This window comes from Apiospora marii (assembly GCF_038362585.1).
Source record: "Apiospora marii strain CBS 49790 chromosome Unknown utg000003l_segment0_segment0, whole genome shotgun sequence".
In the NCBI taxonomy this organism is placed as follows: domain Eukaryota; kingdom Fungi; phylum Ascomycota; class Sordariomycetes; order Amphisphaeriales; family Apiosporaceae; genus Apiospora; species Apiospora marii.
The window spans coordinates 444,951-471,936 of record NW_027117374.1 but is presented as its reverse complement, the minus strand read 5'-3'; the positions used below and the strand labels follow the sequence as shown (position 1 = coordinate 471,936).

Sequence of the window (26,986 nt, the reverse complement as noted above, 5' to 3'; positions counted from 1 at the left end):
ATAAATAAATTTAAAAAAATAAAAATTTTAATTTATTAAATATTATTTTATAAAGAATATTAATTTATTATTTATATTAAAAATATATATGTAAAATTTACTACTTTTTATATAATAAATTAATTAATTATATAATAATTAATTAATAATAAATTAATAATAATATATTTATTAAAAGATTATTTATTAATTTTAATTTATTTATTTCCTATTTATTAATAATAACCTTTTCTTTTTAATTAATTAAATTAATTTATAATTTTATTATATTAAGTTTTATTAAATTTATTAAATTTCACGAGTTTTAGAACTTTATTTCTATTTTATATATTTATAAATATATTTTATATTATATATTTTATATATTATATATAAGTTATATATATAAAGAATTATATATTATAATAATCTAAAAAATATATTACTAAATATAATTTTAAATATTTTAAAATTAAGTTTATTAAAGACGATATAATAATTATAAAAATTAAATTTTTTAAAAAATTAAAATTTAATTATTAATATAATAACGCCGACCTTATTAAAACTATTAAAAACGCCTTTTATAAATTTATATAATATAATATTATTATTAATAATAATAACTATTATAATATATATAAATAAATATTAAAATATAAATAATATTATAAATATATAATAATATATAAAAAGTTAAAATTAAATAAAAAATAATATTAATAATATATGTATATATAATAAAAAAAAGAAATAAATTATAAATTTTTAAAAATGTTTATTATAAGAATTTATACCTATCTTTATAAACTTTCTTTAAAAAATTATATAAAATTAATATTTATATTTATTAATTTTAAAAACTTTATTATTCAATTTAAATAATATTTATAAAATTTTAAATTTATATAATATAAATAAACAATTCCATTTTTAATAATTAAATATAGAATTATTATAAATTCTAACTTTATTTTAAATTTTATATTATAAAGAATAATAAATATTTATAATTAAAGGTTATAATAAAAAAAGGGGTTAATATTTATTATTTATTATTATTAAAGGTTTAATTTTTTTTAATTTTATTATTTAAAATATCTATTTATTTTAATATAAAATTATTAATAATTTATATTAATCTTTATATATTCCTTATTATATTAATTAATTATATATAATATATATTAAAAAAAATTTAAATAAATTTATTAAATATTATTATTAATATTAACGTTATTAAAAATTATTTTTTAATATTTATTATATATAAAAATATATTATAAAAAAAAATATTATTAATTCTAAATTATATCGTTATTATTATAAAATATTTATATATTTTATATTATTATATAATTAAATTTAATGTTAATAATAAAATATATCCTAAATTATATTATAAATATTATCTTTTTGAAAAATTACTTTATAAATATTTATATTAACGTTTAAATTTATAAAAAAATTTAAATATATTAATAAATTAATATTTTAATTTACATTTCTTAATTATATTTATATTTATTTTATAATCTTAATTAAATATTAAATATTATTATATAATATTAATAATATTTTTTTTAAAAAAAAGCTTTTTATTAAAATTTATAAAAGTTAATTAAATAATAATTTCTTTTATTATAAAATTAAAATAATTTTATATTATAAATTTAATTATAATAAAAATAATTATTAACACTTTATTAAATAAAAAAGTTTTATATAAAAATAAAATATTTAATATAAAAAAGATATTTTTAATAATTTTAAAGAATTAATTTAAATATATTAAATATAATAAAGTGGATAATTAATTAAATAGTAATACCTTTATTATAATAAATTTTAAAAATAATTTATTATATTTATTATCGTTTTTAAAGTTATTTTATATAATTACTTTAAAATTATAATATTAAATTTTTTTTTAATATATATTATATATAATTAATATAAATAATATAAAATAAATAAATAATAATATAAATTAATATTAACTTTATATTAAAATAAATAAATATTTTAAATAATAAAGTTAAAAAAATTAAACCTTTAATAATAATAGATAGTAAATATTAAGCCCTTTTTTTTTTTATAATCCTCGATTATAATTTTTTATTATTTCTTATAATATAAAATTTAAAATAAATCCGGGATTTATAATAATATTATATTTAACTTTTAAAAAAAGAATTATTATATTCGATTATATTATATAAGTTTAAAATCTATAAGAAATTATTTATATTAAATAATAAAGTTTTTAAAATTAATATATATAAATATTAATTTTATATAAATTTTTAAAGAAAGTTTTTAAAAATAAATATAAATTTTTATAATAAACGTTTTTTAAAATTTATAATTTATCTCTCCTTTTTATTATATATATATATATATATATATTACTATCTTTAATCCTTTATATATTATTAAATCTTAATATTTATTTATATATATTATAGCGGATATTAATATTAATAATAACGCTATATTATATATATTTATAAAAAGCGCCTTTAATAATTTTAAAGAGGTTATTTTATTAATTATATATTATAACACTTTAAAGTTAAAATATTTATTAAATTTATTAATTTATTAAAATTAAAGTATCTTAATATCGTTAAAGTTATTAATAATATAATATTTTAAAAACCGAAATAAAAAATAGCTTTATATTTATATTCTTTTTTTATTATTTAATAAAAAATAAAAATAAAAAAGGAAATTAAAAAAAATAATAATCGATTCTTTTATAATTTTAATAATAAATATTGTATTTTTATAAGGTTAAAGAAAAGCCGTATAAATATAAAAGAAAAGGTTATATTAATTTTTAATCGTTATTTAAAAATTTATTGTAATAAAATAACTAAATAGATAATATCGAAGCGTCGATAAGTAGGAAATAAAGTTAGGAAGGTGAATCGAGATTAATAAATAGTTATTTAATAAATATATTATTATCGATTTATTATTAATCGGTTATTATATAATTAATTAACTTATATATTTATTTAATTTAATTTATTATATAAAAAGTAATAGGTTTTATATAAATCTTCTTTTTAATATAAATAATAGATTAATATCCTTTATAAGATAGTTTTATTTTTATTAATAAGGAATTTAAATATAATTATAATTATTTTTATAAATAATTAATATTTAATTTTAATATATTTAATAATAATAATACGGTATTAAAATTTAATATTTATAAAATTAAGCTATAATTAAAGGTTTAATTATATTATATTAAATAAATAGTTTTAAGTAATTAATTTAATTAAGTTAATACTTAATTAAATTATACTTCCCTTATCTTCTTTTTTTAACCGATTAATTTAATATTATTTAATTTATTAAATAAAATAAAAGTTATCTTTATAAATATCCTATTATTAAATACTTTATTAATAAATTAATTGTTATAATTAATTATAATATAAATATAATAAATTATAAAAAAACCCGCTTTTAAAAAACTATTAATTAAAGATTTTATTTTATAAAACTAAAATAATATAAATAATATAAAAACTATTATAAATGTTAAAGATATAAATTAATATATTATATATTATATAAATAAATAATTTAAAGAAAGAAAATTTAATTTATTAAAGTTAATAGGTTTTCTTTTAATTATTAATATTATAATAAACCTTATTAAAAGACTTTATTTAATTAACTTATATATATAATTTATATATAATTTAAAGCTATTTATTTAAGAATTATATTAATATTTTATTTATTAAATTCCGTAGTTTTTAGAAATTTATTTCTATTTTATATATATAAATACGTTTTTTATTATTTAATAATTTTAATAACGGTTTTCACCGCTATATATTTTATATATAATATATAAATTTTATATATAAAGAATTATATATTATAATGATTTAAAAGATATATTATTAAAAATAATTTTAAATATTTTAAAATTTAATTTATTAAAGGCGATATAATAATTATAAAAATTAAACTTTTTAAAAAATTAAAATTTAATTATTAACGTAGTAACGCCGGCTTTATTAAAATTATTAAAGGTATCCTTTATAAATAATAATATATATATATATATATATATAATAAAAAGGAAAAATAAATTATAGGTTTTAAAAAGTATATATTATAAAAATTTATATTTATTTTAAATTCTTTTTTTAAAAATTTATATAAAAATAATATTTATATATATTAATTTTAAAAATTTTATTATTTAATATAAATAATTTCTTATAGATTTTAAACTTATATAATATAAATAAATAATTCTTTTCTTAATAATTAAATATAATATTATTATAAACCCCGGGTTTATTTTAAACTTTATATTATAAAGGATAATAAATAATTATAATTAAAGGTTATAATAAAAAAAGGGTTTAATATTTATTATCTATTATTATTAAAGGTTTAATTTTTTTAATTTTATTATTTAAAATATTTATTTATTTTAATATAAAATTATTATTAATTTATATTATCTTTTATATATTCTATATTATTTATATTAATTATATATAATATATATTAAGAAATAAATTAAATAAATATAATATAATATATTATAATAGATTATATATTTAAATACTTATATAATAATTTTATATAAATTATTATTATAAATTATTATAATAAATATTTTTTAAAATTTATAATTTCTATATATATTAATATCCTTTTAATCTTTTATATATTATTAAATCTATTTATAATTATTTAATATATAATATTTATTTATATATATTATAATAAATATTAATTTTATATTATAAATATTTATAAAAAGTGTTTTTAATAACTTTAAAATAATTATTTTATTAAAAATATATTATTAACTTTTAATATTGATTTATTTTATTAAATTTATTAATATATTTAAATTAGAACATTTTAATAATTTTATAATTATAAATATAGGATTTAAAGTTATATTAATTTTTATTCGTTATTTATAAATTTATTAAAATAAAATTATAAAATAAATAATCTTAATATTTAAATTAATAAAATATAAAGTGAAATTAATAAATAAACTTTTAATAAATATATTATTATCGATTCTTTATTAACTAATCATTATAAAATTAAATAATTTATATAATTAAATAATTTATATAATTAAATAATTTATATTTTTATATTTTTATTTTATTATATAAATAATTAAAAAGGTTTATAAAAATTTTATTTATAATATAAATAATAAATTAATATTCTTTATTAAATATTACGAATTTATATACGTTTTTCAAGAAATAAAAGTTTTTAAAAGGTAATAATTAAGGGAGTGGCAGTAGCCTACGGGTCAGTTTTACTAGGCGCGTTCGGGCTCCTGGCAATTATCAGAGTCGCCTTCACCATCGCCGTGCAGCACGGGAGAGCAGCCAGGCTTTTCCAGGCTGGCGTTTGCGCACGCTAGCACGGGGTGTGTAAGGTCCGTAATGTCGAGGGGTGCGAGCAAATCGCCCGGCTGCGTGACCGGAACGTGCTCATTACATCGGCTCCAGCGGCCGTGGCCGAGTTGATCTTGCGCCAACCGGTGGAGCTGGATTGCCGTCTCGCTCTCCCACTCGAGGTAGGCATACCGGCTGTAGCGGCCGCGCCTCTGCAGGAGCCCGAGCAACGGCGTGACGACGAAGGAAAGGACGATGATGAGCGAGCCTAGCGCGTACGTAAAGGCCAGGCCGAAGACGCTGAACGAGGCGTGCCGCGTGCTCCGGATCTTCTGGTTATGGCATAGATCCCACTCGCGTTCATTCGTGGGCGCGAAGGTGTAGGGCCGGTAGGGGGAGTTGGTGCTTCCTTGGGCAGTGTTGACGAATAGGGCCTGGAAACTGGCAAGCCGGGTGTGCCACCACTGCGTGACGTCAAGCTGCCACTGGTTGTCTTGGATTCTATATATGAAACTCTGCTGGGTCTGTGAGACGATGGAGGTTGGGCCGAGTGTTTCGATGAGATGTGTCAGCATAGCCCCGTGGTTGAACAGAACTAGGTATGCCCATTGGAAAAGGGACCCCAAATTGCTGGGCAATATCGGCCTGTCGGCGTCCAGGTCTTCGCTGGTCAGATCGAACCAATGCGCGGCACTGTAGAGGGCGTCTAAAAGACCCGATAGGTTGCCACACTGGTTCGAGGCTGGATCCCGGCACCACTGGTACTGCTCGACGCACCCTAGGGGCGATGCTGCCTCCCTTGGTCGGAAAAAGGCTTTGCTTTCCGCTTTCTCCTCAGGCTCGCCGATAATGTTCCTTGTCCCGCCGACGACATTCACGCGGTACCAGTCGTCTTCCGAAGGCGTATCAAACCCTACCCCATTACCCGATAGGAAGAACAGCGAAACGTCTCCGTCACGTACTACAACTTCTGGATCTGGATAGAACGTGGAGGATTCGTTGATGAGATATCCTTGGTATATCAAGAAGTATTCGCTACTAAAGTGTGGATGGTTGATGTCAGAAGGGAACCTAGCATGAAGGCATACCATGGGCTCATACCTGACCAAGACTTTGTTATTTCCAAAGCCACCTCCAGCTCTCGCGTACTGGGTCTCCACGTCTGGGACCGAGTAGGTGTAGTTCAGATCCGCCCATTTCTCGCTTGATAGCCTCTTTCCGTAGCTGTAGGTAGTAAAGTTTCGATTGGAAACCGTGGTATTGCGCGCGCGTCCTTCCGTCTTCAATGAAGCACACTGTAGAACGTATCGCAATGTCAATGTCTCATCACGAGGGGCATTAAGCCCAAAGATGTCGTTGCTATTCATATGCCCAGTATCCAGTCGTAGATTTGAACTATTCTGCTGACAGACGCCCGAGTCGTCGAAGGGACAGGCAGCCTCATAATCCATGGTAGCCGTCGGGATAGTGTCCGTTATGAACCTGGCGCATTCGACGAGCCCTGAGCTTCGATTGGTGTAGCATTGCTGAGCATAGTTATTCACATTGTTTATGAAGGAGGCCCAGTACGCCTTGGAGGCGTCGAATTGGGTCAGGTTGCCCTTGTGTATGTCGGTAGCAATCTCGCAGTGGTCCCCTTTCAGGAGCACTTCGCCCGCGGTGGAGATCTGGGACGAGAAACCACCTGCCACGGTAAAAGTAATGGTAGAGACAAAAGTGAAGAGAGCTGCGGGCAATAGCCGTAGCCAGGGCCGTGCATGGCGCCATGCCCACACGAGGCGGATGAAAGACACAAGACCGGACTCGGGCGAAGAAGAATTACGCAGGATAACCTGTCGCTGGTGATGGATGGCATCCCGCGGGCCTGAAGCCGAGTAGCATTGATGAAAGAGGGTCGCGAAGATCCTCCAGAATCGAGAGGCGACAAAGGGTACGAAGAAGGCAGTAAATGCAATAAGAAAATTGCCATGTTCGCGCGTCGTAGTCAAGGTCGCGCCCATGACAGCAGACCCAGACGCCCGAGACCAGTTGGTCCAGACGCCCAAATAGACTTGGCCATCTGTGTCCATGCTGTTTTACTTGCATCTGAGTGTGTGGTTAGATGTGTTATTGTAGCCCCCAACCCGAAAGGCAAGGCAATGGGGGCCGTGGTGTCGGTATAAAGTGCCAAGCCCTGCAACCGGTCTCGGATCTAAGCCTGCATTGGGTAAGTAGTTAAGGCGTGGATAACGTTTAAGGAGGTGCCGAGCAGTTTACAGGCGCGCATATGCATGCTTTGGTCGCAATATCTGCGGCCGGGCCAAGTATGCAACCCTACTCTACCACCCGCCAAGAACGGTTACAATTGCCTTCAGATAAGACTATTATTGAACGACAAGGCATTGATTGGCCAAATGAAGTTCGCATCATGAATTTAGCGGGCCGCATTTATTGCCATGGTCTTATCAGGGCTTGATATAGGGCTGGGGGCTGGGGGCTGGGGCACCGGGGATCTAAATCTTCTCTCCGCCCTCGGTAGAGAGAGAACTAGAGGCAATTTAAGATCTGACCGGTGACAGGGCTTCATGTCAACTACGGTGCCATTTTTATGAACTACTATACATCGCATCAACCTCCTCCATCGTTCGCCCCTGGGACTCCACAAGACAGACATGCACCATCAGCGCCATGAGCAGACAACACCCACCAAAGACGTAGCCGTAGGCATAGCTGATACGGGCCGTGATGGCCGGCGTGAAGAAGGCAATCAGGAAGCTCCACATCCAATAGACGGCCGTGGCGAAAGACGCACTCGTGGCCCGGCACTGCGCCGGGCACACGATGGCCGCCTCGCCCCAGGAGATCGGGCCCCAGGTGCTGGCGAACCCCGCGATGAAGAGGGCCGTCGACCCGATGAGGACCCCGCTGGCGGCCGGCGTGCGCTGAGGGAACCCCTGGTCCAGCCAGAACCGGCCGGTCGAGGCGTAGACGACGAGGAACAGCGCCATCCACAGCGCGCCCAAGAACAGGCACCGCTTCCGCCGGAGCTGCTGGGCGAAGTAGAGCCCGGGGACTGTGCAGAGGACGTTGACCAGGCTGAGTATCACTTGAGTGATGTAGCTGTTGGAGATGCCGGTGCCGGCAAACACGGACGTTCCGTAGTAGAAGAAGAAGTTGACCCCCGTGAGCTGCTGGAAGGATAGGATCCCGGTCGCGAGCAAGATGCGTGACCGTATCTGCCGGTCTCGTAAGATTTGTTTCCAATCCACTGAAATTCCCGACCTTTCAGCCTGCAGACTGGCTTCCATTTCACCCAGTTCCTGCACCAGGACCGGGTGATCGTCTTGAACACCCATAAGGCTTGCTATGATGGCCGTGGTGTCTTCGCGCTTGCCGGTGACAAAGAGGTACTTGGGGCTTTCGGGAACGAACACTAAGCCCAGAAGTAGCATGGAAACCCATACAAAGTCAAGCCCCATGGTGATTCGCCACGCCGCCGAAGAGGGCAAGCTTTCCGTGCCGAGGTTCACGAGGGATGCGGTCAGTATACCCAGCGTGACGGACATCTGGTAGCCACTTTCATAATTCTTAGCAGAGCTGGTTGGGTAGTTCATGTCCATGAATGTATGGCCACTCACGAGACGACCAATCCTCGAATGTTGGTCGGCGAGGTTTCGCTGGAGGCCAAAGGCACGAGGGTGGACAAGGCCCCGACGCCAAGCCCGCCTGTCCAACGACCGAGAGCTACTTGATACCAGGCGTACTGAGAGGTGATTTGCACGATAGCACCAACACAGTAGATGAAGCAGGCCAGTATGATGGGTAACTTGCGACCCAGTCGATCGGCCAATGGGCCGGCCATCAGGGCCCCGAAGAGATTTCCGATGCTCAGCTGACCGTGATATTAACTTGGAGATCACAATGTTGGTTCAGGGTTAAGGGGGTCATTATACTCACCAGTCCCACGATCAAGCCTGAGCGGGTCGAAGAGAACAGATACTTGCCCATCTCGACGTCCCAGGTGCCAAATGCTTGTTTGAAACTGGCCATCTCAAGGAAACCGGAGATCTGGCCTACGACGTGTGTTAGGTCAAGGTACGGTGGGCCAGGTGACGGGCGAACAAACCCGTGTCGTACCCATAAAGAAACCCGCCAAGTGAGTATGTTATGCCCATCCATATCACCCGCCGAGTGATAGGCAGTGACGAACGAGCTTTGGTCATGTTGTATTGACGTATCTCGAGAAACGGTGGCAATGTAGAGATGCGTTTAATTCACCATTCTCACCTTGTTTCAAACGAGAACAGGGAGAAGACATAACAGGTGGGATATTTAAGCAGATGGCAAAGTTTGACTGTTTTAGCACGCTTATTTATCCCCCTCCAGCGTTGGCCCGATACCTGGTGACCCTGACAAGACCGGATGCCCCTCCATGACAATAGGCTACCCCCAGATATACTTCTGTCATTCTTCGCTCATATTTCGTACTTCAGCCAGTTGTCAAGTCGCAATGATATAAGACAGGTAAAGGGGGAACCCCGACAGACTGCGGTGCTACCCTGTTGGTCAGCGTCGGGCTCTCAAGCGGAGCTGCCTCTTTGGGCGATGGCGCACTAGTCACAGGGGAGCTTACTTTGCGCCGCCCGCTGCGAGGGTGGCGGCAATGCATGCCACGGGCCTATGGGAAATCAGTACGGAAGTGCGTTTACTCATCTAGAGCTGCGGCAAGGCTAAGATGGGCTACTCCGCGTCGGACTGCCGCTACGCATCATCATGCATAACCGGGCATATCGAGGCGCACATGAGTGATTCTCCAGGGAGGGCTTTCCATTTGGCAGAGAACCACTCTGTGTGTGGAACTCATGGATATAAAGTGGTAATCAATGGGAGGTGAGCCTACAATGTGAATAATATTTCGCTGTTTTCCCAGAAACATCAAGCGGTGCCCATACACTCCTCGCCCAAGACCGACAGTCCTCGAGACAGGGTTTCATATCCATTTCGTTGAGTTGCAACACTCCTCAACTCATCTACCTATTACAAACCCAGACTGCAACTGCAATTACACCTACCCATACACCCATCATGTCGATGGGTCTTTGCAACTGGGCCCCTATGCCGTCCTCCTCCCGTCCTACTTCCGACCCGGAAAGATTTGCCTTTTTTGATACCATGCTCGGGCGCAAGCCCACCCCGACACCCGCTCATCTGACCAGTGTCTTATACATCCCATGCCATGACAACGATGCGCTCCATCTCCCCATGTACGAAGCCAGCGACTCCTATCACCACGCAGTCGGGGACACGCAGCTGGGCTCTACGCTGTACGCAGTCAAGCTAAGCGCGGCGTGTAAGCCGCGTGGAGATGGCGCCGGTCATTCCGTGATATACCATGGAAACATGCAGAGAGCAGCAGCTTCGAAAGATGGAGTGACCATCTCGGTACAGAAGCGCGAGTTAAGCAACCAGGGCAGGGAGATTCGGCTGTTAGTTGTCCCACCACCTACTAAGTAAGCCAACAGTGCTGCTAACTGCGGTGACAACAGGACCCTGACGTTGCCGTCCGAGGGAGAGCCGTACCGTGTCTCCATCGAATCGCCAAAGGGGTCCATCACGATGGACACGTTCTTTCCGATCCCCCCCTCGACCAGGGCTGGTGACGTGATTCACCATCCTTACTTCACACTGGACATCCCTCACACGAAAAATGATAAGTCCTCTACGACGTCGCTCGAGTGGCAAATCCATCCCATCGAAGATGGCCCATTGCGGTATACGCTAGTCGACAAGGGCAGGCCCGGAGACACGACCGCCCGGGTACGCGCCATCTACCACGACGCTGGCTGCAGCAAGCCTCTGTCGCATGGCCGCAGCGAGGGTGTGCTTCTATTACCCGAGTGGGGCGGAGAGGTGGATGAGGAGGCAGCGGATATGGAAGGCATAATAGTAGCCAGCATACTCGGTGTTCTCTGGCAGGTACGTGCGCTACAGGGAGGCATGTCGGTACCGCCTAAACACGGTAAGCATATGGGTCAGCTCCGTCGGGTGCTTGCTCGGATTCGTGGTTAGGTCGACGATCAGCGGGGGAAGCACTAGGTAAACAGATGTGCGAATCTTTTGATGGCTTTACTTTGATACTACCAGACACTGCTTTGAACTCGATCATACCTCGGGTTACCTAGCAACAGTATCTGCAACGATAACCCCCTCGCTCTTAGAATATGACTACTTGCTCAATGTGAGCCCACATCCTCGCGCCAATCGATGACAATCCATTAAAGAGACAACTCCTTGATAAGAATGGGCACAGTGACGTCAGGGTACACGACCAGGTTATCCGTCATGTCCGCCGGCCGCTTCTGACCCTTCTCCAGATACTTGAAATCGTACCGGATCAGCAGTGACGCAAGCAGCAGCTTGATGACATCCTGCGCAAAGAACCGCCCAGGACAGGCGTGGAAACCGCTGCCAAAGTTGATGAAATCGTCCGAAACGGTGGCGAAGTGGTGTTTATTGTTCCCATCCCGGTCGTAGAACCGTTTGGCGTCGAACCGCTCGGGATCGGGATACAAGTCCAGGTCGTGGTTCAGCTGGCGATTGGCGAACATGACCTGCGTGCCCGCCGGGATGTGGAACCCGTCGTGGAACGTCTTGGGAACGAGAGCGAGGCGCTGGACCGTGACTTGGGGCATGGAATGCATCCGGAGACTCTCCGTCATGAAGCTGTCCAAGTGGCGCAGGGACTGCAGGGCCGCTCGGTCGAAGCCGCCGCCGTGCTGGCCCATGGCTTGTCGGACCTCGGTCCTGATGTCATCCAGGGATGCCGGGTGGTCGATGAGGTCGTACAGCGTCGAAAGGACCGTGGCGGCGGTGTTATGAATTGCTGCCAGGGTCAAGCCCAGCTGATCCTGGGCTATTTCTTGCGCCGTGACTTGCATGCCCTTTCGGTGGTAGTCATCGATGAGCCACTCGATGGCGTCGTCGTGATGATCTGTCTGTTGCTGTTTCTCCGCCCTAGCCGCCAGGCGGCTTTGCAGGACGGGTTCGAGCAGCGCTGCCGCTCGTTGACGCTGTTTGTACACCATCTTGACGTCTCGCTCCAGGTATTTTGCCAGCCAGCGCAGGGACGGGGTGTACTTGGCCCGGACAGTGTTGGTCCCTTGAAGCAGACTCGTCGTGTAATTCTGAGTCAGGTCCAGCCACTCGGGGTTTCGGCCCAGCTCTGGTCCGACCAGAACTCGCTGCCCGATTCGATTGAAGATTTGTAGCAAAAGGGGGTAAGGCATGATGCTGGTCCATTCTATCATATGGTATGAGCGTGGAGGGAGTCCGATTTGGCATTAAACTTACCAGGGCATTCTGGGATGAATTCTTTGCATCCTGTCAAACAGTCCTCGTACAGTTGCTGTATGAGATGGGCTATGGGAATCAGCGAGACTTTCTTTTTGGGTCATAGGATCGAAGTCAGTTTAGACTCACGAAGTGCTCGGTTCAGATCTGTCCTTGTCGCGTGGCACAATTCGTCCGTTATCAGAGGACCTCCGACGTGTCTCAAGATGGAAAGCTGTAGATGCGAATGGCATGGTTAGTGATGCTCGCACCTTTCATTCCAGTGTATTGCTTTCTTGCTTACATCTTCCATGAACCGCGGAAAGCTCAGTTCGTCCTGGGATGCGTTTTTCACCTCGTCGAGGTACTTGCGGGGTAGGACAACAAGCGGTCGTCGATCATCGACGACGTTGCGCATCGAGAAAGCTTGTCCTTTTCTCAGATACTGCTGACTTGTCAGTAAGTCTTACAAGTGTTGTAATTATGTTGTTCTTACATCGCGGTAGCCTTTCGCAATGAGTTTCTCAGACTCACGTGCGTACCGGAGTCTTGAGTTGTCTCCGTCGTCGAACTCGACACGTTGCACCGGACTGTTGGGAATTGGATTACTTCGCATCCATCTCAACAGGTACCAGCCGCTAATGGCAGCTACTATTGAGAAGATTGCCGCATCCATTGTGGCCTGCGGTGATAGAAGGTCAAGTTGAGGGTTTGCGTTGTTGTTGGGGGACTGGATGGCAGATAACATGGATTCCAAATATCCCAAGTTGATCTCATGTTAGTTCAGAGCTCTTTTTACCTTCATGGCCTCCCGGCCTGTATGTTGGGCTTGCGGCATGTGTTGGTCGGTGGCGTGCAGTGACCCGACGCAAGGGGCCTTGAACGTGTTGGCGGGGGCACGTTGGGGGGCCAATCATGGCTTTCCCACTGCGCGGTTGGTCTGGGAAGCAACATGTTCTTTGCCTGTAGTGTTAGGTACTCTAAGAATAACCTGATCCCTTCCTATATGACCAATTAGCTATCCTATAATACCAAGCTTATTCAATGGAAAGATGTAAAGTACTCATCTAAGGGCCCCTAGCTGTGCCCGGGCTAAAGAAACCCCGCGCTTGATCGTCTCGACCGTGCACGCTGTGTTCTAATTTTAACGACCAATCACGCCTTATGTCAAGTCGCATCGGATAATTCCGAGCAAGATTATATAAGTTCTACAGGCGATGTGGTATTACATGGTTACAGAAAGACCTATTACGTATTAAGTCTATTGGGTAATCGTCCAGTCAGACCCTACTACTACCCATCTTTTCGTTGGTCCACCAAATCCTTTCAAGTTGCTTGCGAGCATCGCCCACGGCTACGGATGCAGGCTATACACGGCTCGCAAACCCCCTCGCGTACGGCATGATGGGCGGCTCCACCATCCTCTTATCCGGAGAGGAGAGCATGATCCCCAAAGCGACGGGGATCAAGCCGGCCGTAGCCAAAACATCTTCCAGCCCCAGCCCCGGCGCCGTGTAAGTCGAGCAGACCTCGGCGACATCGACGCGGCTCAGGTCACTGCTGCCGTGAGAGAGGGCGTCCACGATGAGGGCGTACGTCAGCGGGTGGTACAGCATGCCGGCGTGGCCGTAGAAGCCGGCGCCCGGCGACCCCGGGGGACAGACGACCTGCGGCTCGACGTTGGTGACCCCGACGCCCCGCGCGTCCAGCAGGTAGGCCGAGGCGTCCGTGCCGTGTTGGGGCTGGACGATCTCGTCGAAGAAGCCCGAGTAGAAGGTCGTCGTGGGCACGTAGGCGCTGTCGCCCCCGGCCGCCCGCAGCGTGGCGATGTACTTGGACGTATACTCCTGCTGGATGACGGCCGGGTCGCAGAGTCCCAGGCCTACGTCGCTGTCGGCCGACAGGCAGAGCACGTTGGCCAGGACGGTGCCGTGGTAGTCGGGCGAGACGGGCAGGAAGTTGGAGACGCGGGCCCGCGTCGAGGGCCAGAAGGTGAAGGCCCACTGCGTGTCCAGGCCGCCCTGGGACCAACTGACCACAGTGAGGTTGCTGCTGTTCTTGTCATCGTCGTTGCTGCAGATGGCCGAGAGGTAGTTGATGGCGTAGGCGATGTACTCGGAGTTAACTTGGGCATCCCGTGTCATGCCGCCCGGGACGTTCAGCCACACCGGGTCCGCATGCGGCGATCCCGTGAGCAGCTTCCGCAGATTCGACCCGAACACCGAGCCACCGTAGGACCACGTGCCCGGGACAAACAGCACGGGCGGCTTAGCGCCGAACGTGAAGGTCGCGGGGATGTGGATGGCGGCCCGCAGTTGGGCCTCGGGTACGCTGTACGGCGCGTCGCCGGTAGCCGCCGATGGGTAGACGGGCCGCGACACGTTGGTCGGGTTGTTGGGGTTGTTGACCGAGTTCTCGCCCTCAGTGTATCCCTCAATGATGGTTATCAAGTCCTTGTCGCCCTCTTGTGGCCCAAGACCCGAGCCCAACTGCAAGGCAATGTTCTTGAACAGGTTCGTGGGCGTCGCGGACCCATAGATGCTCTGCAAAGTCTTTTGCACTTCCGGGAGGCTGGTCGGTGTTGCCCGTGGCTTCACGCCGTTCAGGATGTCGAGGATGGCCTGGGGGTCTTTTGTCTTGTCGAGCTTGTCGAGCACGTCGTCCAGGCCCAGAACCGTGCCGAGAACGCCTCCAACGAGACCACCGACAAGCCCTCTGCTTTCCACCACCACCTCACCATCGGCGGGCACAACGGCACGGGCAGTAGTGCCATGGACGGCAAGCGAAGCACAAAATGCCAGATACGAGGCGGAGAAACGCATGACAGCTGCGGACGATGGCACCCCGTGAAATCGAGACGATGCGAGAGAAAAGGGCAGGATTACCCGGTCGCGTATCTATGATATGATTGCAACAGTTCTGTCTAGCATTTCGAGCGCGACTTAAGTCAACATTTTCGCCCTTGTCGTTTCCTAATTTACACCGCTGTAGAGAGTGATGGTAAAAGCGGGCTTTCTTTACGATCCAATCTCCCAAGGGTGGGCCACGATCTTGGACCAGTGGCTGATCCCCCCGGTCCGGCCGTTTCTGGGCCGTCCCTATTCGGAATGTTACCTCAATCGGGCGGCACGGTCCCGCTCATTAGTAAAACAAAAACAGGGGAACTTGTTCATTTACTGCAGGTCTATCTGGTGGAGTGCATCATCTACACGCTGGCTTCAGGCCCCCCAGTCAGTTCTTCAGATTGCCAGTTATTGTCTTCTTCCATCTTGCCGGCTGCCAAGAGTGAATGAGGTCACTTCTGTCCCGATCCAGACAGATGCTGCGCAAGCTCCTTGAAGCCCAAATTCATCTTCCTCAGGATGGCGTCATTGCACCACTGCGGTACCCACTGCGACATGAACTTGATGCTGCCCGAATAGGGGCCCCGCCACAACAGGCCGCCATTGCCGGGCCCCACGATGTCGTCCACAATGGACTCGACGTACTCGTCGGCCGAGATGCCGGGCGGCTTCAGCTTGCCGCTGGCCCACCCCGCGATGATGTCCTGGATGGCGGCGTAGCGCGACCCCGCCGGCAGCTGGAAGCGCGGCTCGTTGTCGTGGAAGTGCGTGTTCACCGTGCCCGTCATGATGGCCACCACGGTCACGCCGAACGGTTCCAGCTCGAGCCGCATCGTCTCCGAAAAGGACGTCAGTGCCGTCTTGGAGGCCGTGTACGATGCTGTTTAACATGATATCCAGACCAAATCATTAGCAATCGCTGAACACCATTGAACCTTGAGATGAAGTCAATTGACATCACTTACCCATCCACGGCGTGTTGACCGCGGTGCCGTTGGTGCTCATATTGACAATGCGCCCCTTGCTGCGGATCAGCAGGTCCGCGAACCCCTGCACGGTGCGCACGACGCCAAACACGTTGACGTCGAAGAGGCGGCGGGCGGTGTCGATGTCGACGTCGAGGACCGGGATCGTGTACTCGACCCCCGCGTTGTTGACCAGCACGTCGAGCCCCCGACCGAGGCCTCGACGGCGGCCGCGGCGGCCGCGATGGAGTCGGCCGACGTGGTGTCGAGGGTGAGTACGGTCACGTTGGAGAGCGACGACAGCTCCGCGGGGATCTTGGACACGGTGCGCGCCGTCGCGAAGACGTGGTGGGCGCGGCGCGCGAGGGCGAGCGCCATGGTCGCGCCGATGCCGCCGGCGGAGCAGCCGGTCACGAGGATGGTTTTGGCGGTCATTGCCGGATTATTTGACTGCTGGGGGTTTCGCGATTGGATGAGACACGTTCACGATGGCAACGTTTCTGATCTTCTTGAACGTATGTTGAGTCTGGTAAGTGCGTGGTGTTGGATCCTCCGCGGAGCAACTCATGACCCCGGTGGCCAATCTAGGGATGCTTCTGATTTATCCGACCCAGCAGTCTGGTAACCATCCATTCTAAGGCCGGAACACGCCAACGCAATCATAGTGGCTTGGAAACAAGGATGACCACATAACGTTGCATTGCATTGGTTTGGGGCCAATGGGCACACAACGCACTGTGATGCATACCGAGTTTGTTATCTTCTCATTGTGTGCCTCGTTCGTTCTCTGCCAGCTTTGAGGAGACCATAGAAACACCATAACAAGACACCATAAAACCATAGGCACACCGCGTTTACTGCCCATGGAGGCCAGAATTCTGCGCTTTTAGATTATCCCTTGACTTGGATCCAGCCCCTAGCGCGTACACTCTGTTGATGGTCAGGTCGGAGGGGACTTTCCGCACATAGGTGGACAAAAAGATAATGTATACATGTTGCGACTGTTCTTAACCAATAAGATTATTAGTTGAATTCTGGAATTGCAATTCCTGCCAGTCTTGAGCCAACCCCTGGTGTCGCATCACTAACAGAGCTCATCATGCCACACGGCATACCGGCGGAGAATAGAGTGTGCAACTGACGGTTCAAGAGTGTAGTAAATCATGCAATGTATATATAGGCCATTATAAAGAATCCGCAACGATGCCATCATCATCAAACGCCCAATCACCCCAGCTAGACATCGGACCTACCGTGTCAGAATTGTCAAACAAAACGCCCCCTGTGTGTCCTTCGACGCCAGGCTGTACCTCCAACTGAAGAGAGCATGCGCTGTAAAATTGGTCTTTTCCCCCTTTCACAACTGCAGATTCATAAGGACTTTCTTGCATACCGTGATCATCTTGCATGGTGTAATCCTCGTCGTGCAGGCTGATGTCTCCATCAAAGGCCCCTGACCGAGATTCCCAGCACCGAGGCTCATCCGGACTCTCATATACACTTGTAGAAATACTACAGCACGGCCCGGCACACTCTTCGTACAGGTCTTCGTATTCCTCCTCGTCGATCTCGCAGGCCCCAAGGCTGAGTTCATCTTCCCTGGTCCATTTCCCTCGACTTTCTAGGAGGGAAGCCATTGCCACGTGATCATTGTCTCGAGCAAGCTTTACAGCCCGGATGTACTGATCTCTGCCCTCGCGATCAATGCGGCAGCCTACTTCGAGCAGAAGAACGACCGTATCTAAGCGGCCATGTTCAGCAGCACCCTCTAGGGCAGTTCTGCCGCGATAGGGTGCTCTGGGACAATTGACGTCTGCACCAAGGTCAATGAGCTTCTTCGTAATGCCGATGGAGCCTTGAATAGCGGCCAACTGAAGAGCAGTAGCGCCAGCATAGCGTGCTGGCGGCTCGTTGACACTAGCTTTGTATTTGAGTAACAAGTCAATCATCTCCATATTTCCGGTCTGGACTGCATACTGGAAGGCAGTCCTCCGGTCTTTGCTCCCGGGTTCGGCAAGAATTGCTTTAGGGCACTCCGGATGGGGCCTGGGAGTAAGCTCTTTCCAAGGTGGGCAAGCGATAACTGAGACGCCTTCTTCGAGTAGGAACTCTGCCATATTCTTTCGCCCTTGATGTACAGCACACTGTAAAGCTGTCAAAGACCAGGCATACCGCCGCCGAGGGTCGAACCCTAGTGACACGAGCTGTTTGACTTCAAGTATTGAACCTGTCGCAACGCTGCTTAAACCAGCAGCAGTGTTTGGTCGGTATTGACGTTGAAGTAATATCTGTGCGCACTGGCCTTTCCATAATGGCCGTTGATTGTGGGCCTCAGGCTGTTGAGTCTGATCGCGTGAATCCAGGTATTCTTTAATTAGCGATGTATATAACGGTACGAATGGGTTGTACCAGGGATCGACCGTCGCCGTCGGGGCTGAGAAGAGCGTGCTGAGGATCAGTTCCATGGGCATGTGCTTGCCACGATCAGCAGACGAATTGATCGCGATGAACAACGCGTGCTTTTCATTCGCATCGATGGCTTGAGCGGTGCTTCTGTTAGACAGTGCCTGCCTAAGAACCTGCTCAAACCCCTGATATTTTTTCTCGGCATAAAGAGGGCAAACATTAAGTGCCCAGACGAGACTGAGAAGCAACGATGAGCTGAAATATGCGTCTGGGAGCTTTGTCGGAATCAACTGGCACACCGCCAGAAAGTGGTCCATTACTGAAGTGTGTACCTGTTGACACCGTAAACGGCAAAACTGATGGGCGCCAAGTTCCAAAACCCGGTGAGCGGTGATGGAATTGTTCCCGATAAGAGCACACAGAGTAGCGGTATCACCACTATCCCAGGCATCTCGGCACCGCTCGAAGGATTCCAACTCGTCTAAGCTGATGCAAGGATGCATCAATGTAAGCGCATATGCATCCATTTGAGAACCCAATCTCAAGAGGCACTTAGCCAGGCTTGGTTTTCTTCCACGAATGCAGATCTGCAGAGCGTTCTCTCCGTAATCATCCTTCGAATTCACGTCGACACCATGTTGAACGAGAGATTGCGCCAGTGAAATTGGCAAATCGGGGCCCCACTTACTATCATGTTTTACTGCCTGTAATAGTTCGTTTCCACGAACTGGGGCCCCGTTCGACAAAAGAAGTTCCACTAAACTCCAACGTCCGAAATCAATCGCAATATTCAACGGCGACATTGGATCCGGTGAGAGAAACCGACCGGACCAGTAGACACCAGGCGTAAGAGGCTTATGTAGCTTAGCGCCATATCCGAGAAGCAGCCCGGAAAGCTCATCTCCAGGAACCGCTGCAGCGATGTGTAAAACCGAAGGTAAGACGCCGCCAGCTTTTGTAGAAGGGTCAAAGTTCGGGGATGCCCCCATTTTAAGCAGTGCTTGACATACTTCGAGCGAAAAATAAGCTTCACTGACTGCTAGGCCGAGGAGGAATACCCCCTGTCGATCCCCTATATCGAAGCTTATGCCCCGACAATGCAATTCCTCCAAACGGGGAATATCCCTATGATGGACTGCTAGGAGTAGTTCCGCCAAGGCGAAGCTGCGAGAGGAGTTGTGTCCCTTGGGCGATGAGGTGGACATTCGGTTGGCTTTAGCTTGGCCAGCTATGTCGTCTTTACGATGCTTCAAGTAGGTTTGTAAAGCGCTGAAGTTGCAGCTGGAAATTGCGTAAACAATTGGCGAGATATGCTTTCGACAGCAATATTCGTCCGGCCTCGCCCCAGAAGATATGAGTTCCTCTAGTATCCTTGGTTCCCATTGGGAAACAGTTATATGCTCGGAGGTAAGTATCAAGGGGAGGTGACTGCTAAGCTTGAGGTCAAGGCGTAGAAGCCATCGGATCACTACTAGATGTCCATAGTTAATAGCCGATTTAAATATCTTTTCCAGGAACGCTCTAATGGCTGGCTCCTTCAGAAGTGGATCCCGGGAATTCATCGTTTGGTCCAAGATGCCAGATTGCACGAAGTGATGAAGTACAGCTGCTTCGGACTGAATTCCAGGACGGTTGTTGGAAGCCATATACGCAATTAGGTTTAAGTGTGTCGCTTCTGGGGCAGTGCATCGGTTCTTGATGATGCGTTGGGCTTCAAGTATGTGCTCCCCAGGAAAGCTCTCCGGGACCCAAGCATCCATGCAGGTCGAGAGTCGAATAGCGCTGAGTGACCTTACACCCGATTGCCACCCGAAAGAATGGAACAATTCCCTGAATAGGAATGCTTGGAGGAGTTGTTGTGTTTGAATCAGCGGTCCCACGGATGTCGACGGACCCGGAATAACTTGAGACAATATACTTCTAAGGTGGAAAACGGGCAGTGCCGAAGGCCACTCAAGCCCTAGTGTCATGGCTGGTGGCGTGCAAACTGTTGTCATAGGCTCTGCCGGAGGCGACGGACTTGCTGGTATGACTTAGTCTAACATTCCAGTAACAAGTAATTTGCCGTACACACATACCGTTGACTACCTTCTCGATCCGCGTGTATGAGTGACGACTTGTCTCGTGCTTAAGTCTCTTGTGTGGGATGAGAACGCCATCAACAATAACAGCGCTGTCCTTGCCTTCCCGCTTACGCTTCTCAATTGCGAGACCAACATATTTCCAAGTCTCGTTGGGGTGGTTTTGTGCAAAATGCCAGGCCTTGAAGTGAGATATGTATTCTCGCTGTCTGAAATGACATGTGTTAGAAGGTCTGCGTTGGTCGCTGGATATCTAGAACCTGACTTACGATGGTTCGAAGCCCAAGACTGCCATCTCCATCATCAGCTGAAGCATCTTCCGTCTTTCTTTCACCCATAAACACCATAGAAGATTCTTGTGGCTCTCCCATTCTTGTTCACTGTCAGAGGAAGGCATTCTTCAGCGACTTTGGAAAGGATAGATAAGCTGAGAGTATTAGGAGGAGAGGAGAAGTATCGTGGCTGAGAAACCTGGAAGTGATGAAAACTGTGTGTCATTCAAGAGCGACGGAGGAGCTTCGAGGTTTATGTAGGCGTCGTGCGGGTGACAACAGCGGGGGAAAATCAATAGGAGCACAGTAGCTAGAGCCAAGATGATTTTGGGATGGGCCAATCGGAACGAAACGATTTTGCATGCAGGGGCAGCGCTGCAGCCAAAGTCCGCATGGCAATGATTGGTGGTTCCCAAAACTCTCGGGGCGTGGGGAGTATACCTCTCATTGGTGATTCCCAAAACGTTTATGGGGCAATGCTTAGGAGCTACATCTCTATTGGAGGATCCCAAAAATGCACGGGGCTTCAAGCCATTCCATCTGGGTGACTCTTTCCCGCCTTTTTCTATTTCCTCGACTTCCGGGCCTCACCATTCCCGATGGAGATACATATAATTGAGGAAGGGACCCAACCCCCAGATGCCAAAAGTCGACCACGATTATTATTCCCTCTAGTCAAACCACTCATCACCAATAATCAGCACAAATGAAACTCACCACTGAGGCAGTAGTCGCCATAATTGGCCTGTTCCTAGCACTCCCCTCAGCTATCGCTCGTACCTGGAGCTGGCTAAGATGTAAGCGGCGCAGACGACGAGTCCGAGATGTTTCTGATGCAGAATTATCTATGCCGTTAATGACAGCCACGGCTTGGGGTCGATCCCATGACCAAACACCCACAGACGTCAATACGACAATACAGGTCCAGCTTCTGCTACCCCAATGCACTGCACCGAGAAGTTTCACCAGCTCAGGGCTATCCACAACTGTCACTGCATCTCCTCAGGGCAACAAAGACAGAGGATCCTATCCAAATGGGGACTAAGAACTATCTGTTCAATGATAAGTACGTACAAGGTTCTACTTGACCGGCGGACAATACTGAACTAAAAAGGCAGGCAATGGAAGTTGTCATGTGTCTATTAGACAACCTTCGGCTGGGCTCTTCCCAAATCTCACCCAACTTTATATTATCACCAGCCGACGAAGGCACCATAACAGTGTTCGCGTAGCTTTTGCTCCTGCTTGAGCCGGATGGATGTTGGGGGGAGGGGGTCTTTCAACACCATCTTAACAACATGCCCAAATTGGACCGCACCCCTTGACCGCAGGTGCTAGATGCCTATCACAGTGCAGTACTCTGGAAATCTGAGGTTGCCTGTACTATTTAGAACCTACAGGAACACACTTGAGGGCTAATTACAGTGAAGGCAGGGGTTACGAACGCCTACTAATATGAATTCCCTAAAACGTTGCGACAGCCCCTGGCTAGAGTTAATCACACCAGAGAGTGATAATACCTGTAAAAAGCTATGGACTCTAAATTTCTGTATCACAGCGGTAAATAATCTTATTTGCAAGTATATGTGGCGGTATCTAATAGACCATTCGTACTGAATCGCTCTGCATTGAAAAGGATTGCAAGGGAGCCAATACTTTAGTACGTAGCTGCATTGGAAACACGAGCGTTACATTGCATTTCGGGAGGGGAGTTGGAATTCTGCCTTACCATATCTGTGTGCCTTATCAAGGCATAATTTTTGGTTGAGGTAGGGGCCGTTTGCCCCTTGATTGGTTCGCGGCGAGTGAGGGGTTGCTGACACCACGGCGCCAGAGTTTCTGGCGCACCCCGACTAATTGTTGTTCTCTGCTGATTAAATGAGAATTTACCGTCGTAACAAGTGTATTAGAAGAGCATCAATGCCTATCTATTTGACGCAGCACTCCTGCTTGTTGCACCCCTTGCGTAGTCGTCGTTATGTCGCGGGCTTTGAACCAGGCAGCGAAGCTGAAGGCCGAGATCAGGCTCGCACAGGCCGTGTCGGAATTCGAGGCAGGCCTGCAAGATGACGCCAAACGCGAGTTCTCGCTTTTCAAGAATCAGACCATCTCGTCCCCACCGACAATCAAGGGCGTTATGCAACTCACCGCCGAGATCGACCATACGACTCGCACCGCAGGTTCTCGGTGCTACGGGCCGAGATTGATGAAAACGCTGGAATGCGTGCAGCAGTTCGCCGCCATTGGTGATGTCATCATAGGCGGCTCTCAGAACATCGTGGCCTGCGGTGTCTGGACAATCGTGCGCACTACATTACTGGTAAGTTTTCTGCATGTGAATATATGACCTAGGCTTACAGTTAAATCAGGCTATCGTAAGGTTCCAGGCATATTTTGAGAGTCTCTCGGAGCTCTTTTTGAGTATCGGGAAGTCTGCACCCCGCTACGGTGAGATGGCAGCTCTAACGCCCAAGTCTCAGGCGCTGCAGGACTTGGTGTCTGAGTATTTCATCGTCGTCGTCAACCTCTGTCGCCATATGTACACATCGAGTCTGAAGTCCAAATTCGGGCAACTCAAGATCGCCATGGGGAAACCGGACATTGGGAGCTACCAGAAAGAGCTTGAGAGATGGTCTGCTGCAATCCGAGAGCAATTCGGCCTCGAAGAAGCAATAAGTAACGCCAAATCGAGAAACATATTGCAAAAGCTCTCGAGTACAGAGAACTACAGAGGGAAGCTTGCTCTCAGGCAAAAAGTGCTCGATGGTTGTACCCGATTCAGTCATCACATCGGCTGGAAGATAGCAAGAAATGCAGGCTCAACCTCGTGGTTCTTGAATGCACCGGAATATCGACGCTGGAGGCAAGAAGAGAAGTCATCCATGCTACTTCGGGTCGCAGGGAAACTTGGTTCGGGAAAGACGGTGCTCCTCGCCAACATGGTACAAGACGTCCTACTCCAACCCAAGGCGCCTGTGGTGGCATTCTTTTTCTCGAGGGTGGACGACGCCGAATCTCTCACGGCCAGCACGATAATTGGCAGCCTCACTCGTCAGCTGATCGAATCCATGCCAATGGACACAGACAATTCCGCCATGCGCACAATTTTGGCCAACTCAAATAATCAAGATATGGCCTTTTCCCTCCAGAGACTCCTGCCGCTGTTTTCACGTGTATTCTTCATTCTCGACGGCCTTGACGATTGCCCTCTGAGCGAAAGGAAGAAGATATTCTCGATACTCAGCCGTTTCTTGGCTGATAAACGTAACGGTATCCTGTCGGTCTGCATATCGTACCGGTTGGAAGCCGAATCACGGGTACAGGCGGAACTTGCAGCTTATCAACATTCCGAGGTCCTCTTTATGCCAGAAGAAAATAAAGAGATAGACGACTTTATCCAGGCCAAGCTTGAAGCTAGCTTGGAGTCAGGAAATCTCACGTTGGGAGATCCGGCGCTGATTCTACGAATCCGAGACGTACTGCAAAAAGGTGCACGGGGAATGTAAGTATTCTACCTGTTGCCTTGACTGTATGAAAACTGACTGGAAAATTCTAGGTTTCTATGGGCTACACTTCAGATTGACTCAATATGCTCAAAGAAGACGGATGAAAGTATCCACGCCGCCCTCGATGATCTGCCCATGGACTTACCAGCAACGTATCGTCGCATCCTCCACCAGCGGAAGAATTTGGCACCAGACTATCAAGAAAGAGTCTTGAAACTCATGCTGGTTGTAATGCGGCCTCTTTCACTGGATGAACTCCGCGAAGCAATCAGCGTCGTGCCGCTGCAGACCACCTGGGACCCTAGAAAACTGGTCAACGATGCCAGATCTGTCCTCTCCTGCTGTGGTAGCTTAGTATTCGTTGATGAAGAGCAATTGACAGCACACTTCATCCACCCAAGCGTGCAGCAGTTCCTTCTCAATGACAGGGAAGACCCCAATGAATTCCACTTCAGCAAAGAAGCCGCCGAGCTCAATATGGCCAGGGTCATTCTGACTTATCTGAACTACAACGTGTTTCAGACGCAGGTATCTAAAACCGTTGTTCCCAATATACCGGCCGGGGACGCGCCAGCTCGCATTGTTACTGCTGCTTTGAGGACTTCGTCACACGCAAGTATTAATATAGCACTGAGGCTGCTCAGGATGCGGAAACACGGAGACCTGGACATTGGCCAGACAATCTCCGACTACAGTGGACAATTTCAGGCGCAAGGCCAACGACAGTTTCATTTCTACCTCTACGCTCATCATTACTGGATTCAGCACACCAAGGGCCTGTCCTCGGACAACATGTCAGAAATTGGCCTTCTACGACATGTCCTGTCGCCTTCAATGCGTTTCAGTTCACCGGAGAAGCACCATTGGCTATCTGGCAATACGCCCGGACTGGCTGCTGCAATATATGAACAACGGAAGTTTCCTGATACTCGAGGCGCTGCGAGAGCATTAGCGCGAGACCATCTCGGGTTGTTCCATTGTAACCTTCGCTCGCGTCGTCACGCCATCCAAGGTGTTGTTAACATGATGCGTTGGCTTCGCAAATGTTCCCCCGACCAAATACGATACGCCGATTTCAGCATTGGTATGCGCATAAGACTGATCCAGCTATCGGGCCTCTATCGAGACCATAACTGTAGCCGCTTGCTACTTGAGCCAAATTTCACTGCAGAAGAGTACACACTACTCCTTCAGCCTATTGGCGATGCAAAAACAGACAGTTACCGCATTGCTGTTGTCCTTATAAAGGCCCAGAAGGATCTCTGTTGGAGAACAGTTAAAACAAATCCAGAAGGGAATGGGGCGGCTGGGGCTACCAGATGTTACGAACATGTGGGAATCTGGATCGGATATGATGCAATGTGCGAATGCATAGTGCCTGACAACTTTAACGGATTAATGGACATGCTACGAGACGAGGGTTATGAGACTAGGTCATATCCAAAAGGGGTAGCTAAGCAGCTTAGTAGCTATTCTTCACCGTTACGAAACGAGGGTTATAAGACGACGCTATATCCAAAAGGGGTAGTTAAGCAGCTTAGTAGCTATTCTTAACTATTAAATACGGTTTAAATAATGAAGACTTTATTTATATTTAATTTATAAGGGCTGATTAAAGCTGTAAGGGTCTAACGTTAACAACTCTTCTTCGGCGGTCCTCGCCGAGGAAGGCGAAAGTACAGTGTCTGCCCCTATTTATGGACTCGTGCTGAGACTGCGAATTCAGTGTACTTCCCAACATGGAGTCTCAAGCCATAACCAACACTGTCTTACATAAACTAACGTGAATTCCCCCATTGGACGGTTCCGGGACCCGGGAATTACGAACAGGAGTGACAAAGCGTGGCGTCCAATCAGGGATGATATCGAAGGACCTCGACGTCACACATACGGACGGTATACACGAACAAGCCCTTGTGGCAGTGGGATGCAGGTAAGTTGGCGCCTGATTTGTCTTTGGGTCAGACGCCGCCATCCAGCCAACCACTATACTGAGCAGAAGTGTGACCTGATATCCATCTCACTGGTCATTTGAATACGAACAATATTAGGCAATACGAACAGCAAGGAACACCAAAGATACCTGTGTGCATGCATGCTGTGGCTTCGGCATCGGCTTCGGAATAGAATGTGCAGGAGGGAAAAGTGCAAGTAAGCTGCAGAAACACCACCAACCTGATAATGCCAATGATATTGATCAATGCCTGGT

The 26,986-nt window shown here is 44.3% G+C and overlaps 8 protein-coding genes across 8 annotated transcripts; 2 read left to right on the top strand and 6 right to left on the bottom strand.

Annotated features, from left to right (window-relative positions):
• Positions 1–5,317: 5,317 nt before the first annotated feature.
• On the bottom strand, positions 5,318–7,465 carry PG985_003621 (uncharacterized protein; the record flags this gene model as incomplete). The annotated part of the gene is made up of 1 exon (XM_066823390.1): positions 5,318–7,465. The coding sequence occupies one exon, from the start codon at positions 7,463–7,465 to the stop codon at positions 5,318–5,320; it is 2,148 nt and encodes a 715-aa protein (XP_066686550.1).
• Positions 7,466–7,981: 516 nt separating this feature from the next.
• Positions 7,982–9,598, bottom strand: PG985_003620 (monosaccharide transporter; the record flags this gene model as incomplete). The annotated part of the gene is made up of 4 exons (XM_066823389.1): positions 7,982–8,972; positions 9,014–9,267; positions 9,333–9,448; positions 9,502–9,598. The coding sequence occupies 4 exons, from the start codon at positions 9,596–9,598 to the stop codon at positions 7,982–7,984; spliced, it is 1,458 nt and encodes a 485-aa protein (XP_066686549.1).
• A 949-nt stretch (positions 9,599–10,547) lies between these two features.
• PG985_003619 (uncharacterized protein) lies at positions 10,548–11,444 on the top strand (the record flags this gene model as incomplete). Its single annotated transcript, XM_066823388.1, has 2 exons — positions 10,548–10,861; positions 10,922–11,444. The coding sequence occupies 2 exons, from the start codon at positions 10,548–10,550 to the stop codon at positions 11,442–11,444; spliced, it is 837 nt and encodes a 278-aa protein (XP_066686548.1).
• Positions 11,445–11,650: 206 nt separating this feature from the next.
• On the bottom strand, positions 11,651–13,380 carry PG985_003618 (cytochrome P450; the record flags this gene model as incomplete). Its single annotated transcript, XM_066823387.1, has 5 exons — positions 11,651–12,675; positions 12,726–12,794; positions 12,855–12,939; positions 13,009–13,149; positions 13,201–13,380. 5 exons carry the CDS (start codon positions 13,378–13,380, stop codon positions 11,651–11,653), a joined length of 1,500 nt encoding a protein of 499 aa, XP_066686547.1.
• Positions 13,381–14,071: 691 nt separating this feature from the next.
• On the bottom strand, positions 14,072–15,526 carry PG985_003617 (uncharacterized protein; the record flags this gene model as incomplete). Its single annotated transcript, XM_066823386.1, has 1 exon — positions 14,072–15,526. One exon carries the CDS (start codon positions 15,524–15,526, stop codon positions 14,072–14,074), a length of 1,455 nt encoding a protein of 484 aa, XP_066686546.1.
• A 473-nt stretch (positions 15,527–15,999) lies between these two features.
• PG985_003616 (oxidoreductase) lies at positions 16,000–16,947 on the bottom strand (the record flags this gene model as incomplete). Its single annotated transcript, XM_066823385.1, has 3 exons — positions 16,000–16,427; positions 16,513–16,684; positions 16,726–16,947. 3 exons carry the CDS (start codon positions 16,945–16,947, stop codon positions 16,000–16,002), a joined length of 822 nt encoding a protein of 273 aa, XP_066686545.1.
• Positions 16,948–17,696: 749 nt separating this feature from the next.
• PG985_003615 (ankyrin) lies at positions 17,697–21,370 on the bottom strand (the record flags this gene model as incomplete). The annotated part of the gene is made up of 3 exons (XM_066823384.1): positions 17,697–20,941; positions 20,997–21,204; positions 21,269–21,370. The coding sequence occupies 3 exons, from the start codon at positions 21,368–21,370 to the stop codon at positions 17,697–17,699; spliced, it is 3,555 nt and encodes a 1,184-aa protein (XP_066686544.1).
• Positions 21,371–23,249: 1,879 nt separating this feature from the next.
• PG985_003614 (uncharacterized protein) lies at positions 23,250–26,152 on the top strand (the record flags this gene model as incomplete). The annotated part of the gene is made up of 4 exons (XM_066823383.1): positions 23,250–23,591; positions 23,641–24,773; positions 24,828–26,013; positions 26,069–26,152. 4 exons carry the CDS (start codon positions 23,250–23,252, stop codon positions 26,150–26,152), a joined length of 2,745 nt encoding a protein of 914 aa, XP_066686543.1.
• Between the last annotated feature and the right edge of the window lie 834 nt (positions 26,153–26,986).